At 47.7% G+C, this 747-nt stretch overlaps 1 protein-coding gene across 1 annotated transcript; it reads right to left on the reverse strand.

Annotated features, from left to right (window-relative positions):
* Positions 1-14: 14 nt before the first annotated feature.
* On the reverse strand, positions 15-739 carry LOC121364348 (armadillo repeat-containing protein 6-like). The gene is made up of 2 exons (XM_041487554.1): positions 570-739; positions 15-146 (listed from the first exon to the last, which is right to left on the reverse strand). The coding sequence occupies exons 1-2, from the start codon at positions 688-690 to the stop codon at positions 22-24; spliced, it is 246 nt and encodes an 81-aa protein (XP_041343488.1). The 5' UTR covers positions 691-739; the 3' UTR covers positions 15-21.
* Between the last annotated feature and the right edge of the window lie 8 nt (positions 740-747).

Here is a 747-nt window from a genome sequence, read left to right on the forward strand (position 1 = left end):
TTATTATTATTATTATTATAATTATTTAACCCTGAGAGAGAGAGCAGCAGTTTGTGCCCCTACCAGCAGGATTTGATGCTTTTGCCTCTGCCCGTTCTCAGAGGCAGGAGGTCGCACAGCTTTCACAATATTGCTCAGGTCCACACCTAAAAGGGGAAACAAAACCAAGTTTAATATTGGTTCCAGGAGAACCAGAGTCAAATAAACAGCATTAGTTCCAGCTCTAGGGAAAAGCTGCCAAGGTAACCACAGAGAACAAAGATGAACTTGTAAAGATGCTGAAATGTTCAACTCTGACTGTAAGGTCGGATTCTGTCTGGAACAAAGCTAGATGTTAGTTGAGGGGGAGAAAAAAGAAGGATTTCATTTCACTGACCAAATTTTGTCCTCCAGCTTCCCTCTAAGCAGTTTTGCAGTCATAATTAATCCACAAAACCAGGTCAGCATTAATGGTGTCTCTGTTCCACTTCACAAAGGCTCCTTTCCAACGCTGCACGACCCATCTTTGCCTGCAGCATTCCTTTAAACCCTGGGATTTCCAAAATCCCAGCCTGCAAAATGCACAGTACCTTGGGCCTCAAACTGCTGCACAGCTTCCCTCACAGCCTCCTCGGGCTCCATCTCGAACTCGGTGATGTTCTCCTGCACCGCGTCGTCAAACGTCTCCTGGGCGATCTGCTTGGAGCCCATGGTGCTGGGCTGGGCTGGATGCACCTCGGGGTCCTGCTGCTGAGAGAGGGACAGCTC

Source organism: Pyrgilauda ruficollis, unplaced genomic scaffold, assembly GCF_017590135.1.
Source record: "Pyrgilauda ruficollis isolate IOZ18807 unplaced genomic scaffold, ASM1759013v1 scaffold8000, whole genome shotgun sequence".
Taxonomy (NCBI): Eukaryota; Metazoa; Chordata; class Aves; order Passeriformes; family Passeridae; genus Pyrgilauda; species Pyrgilauda ruficollis.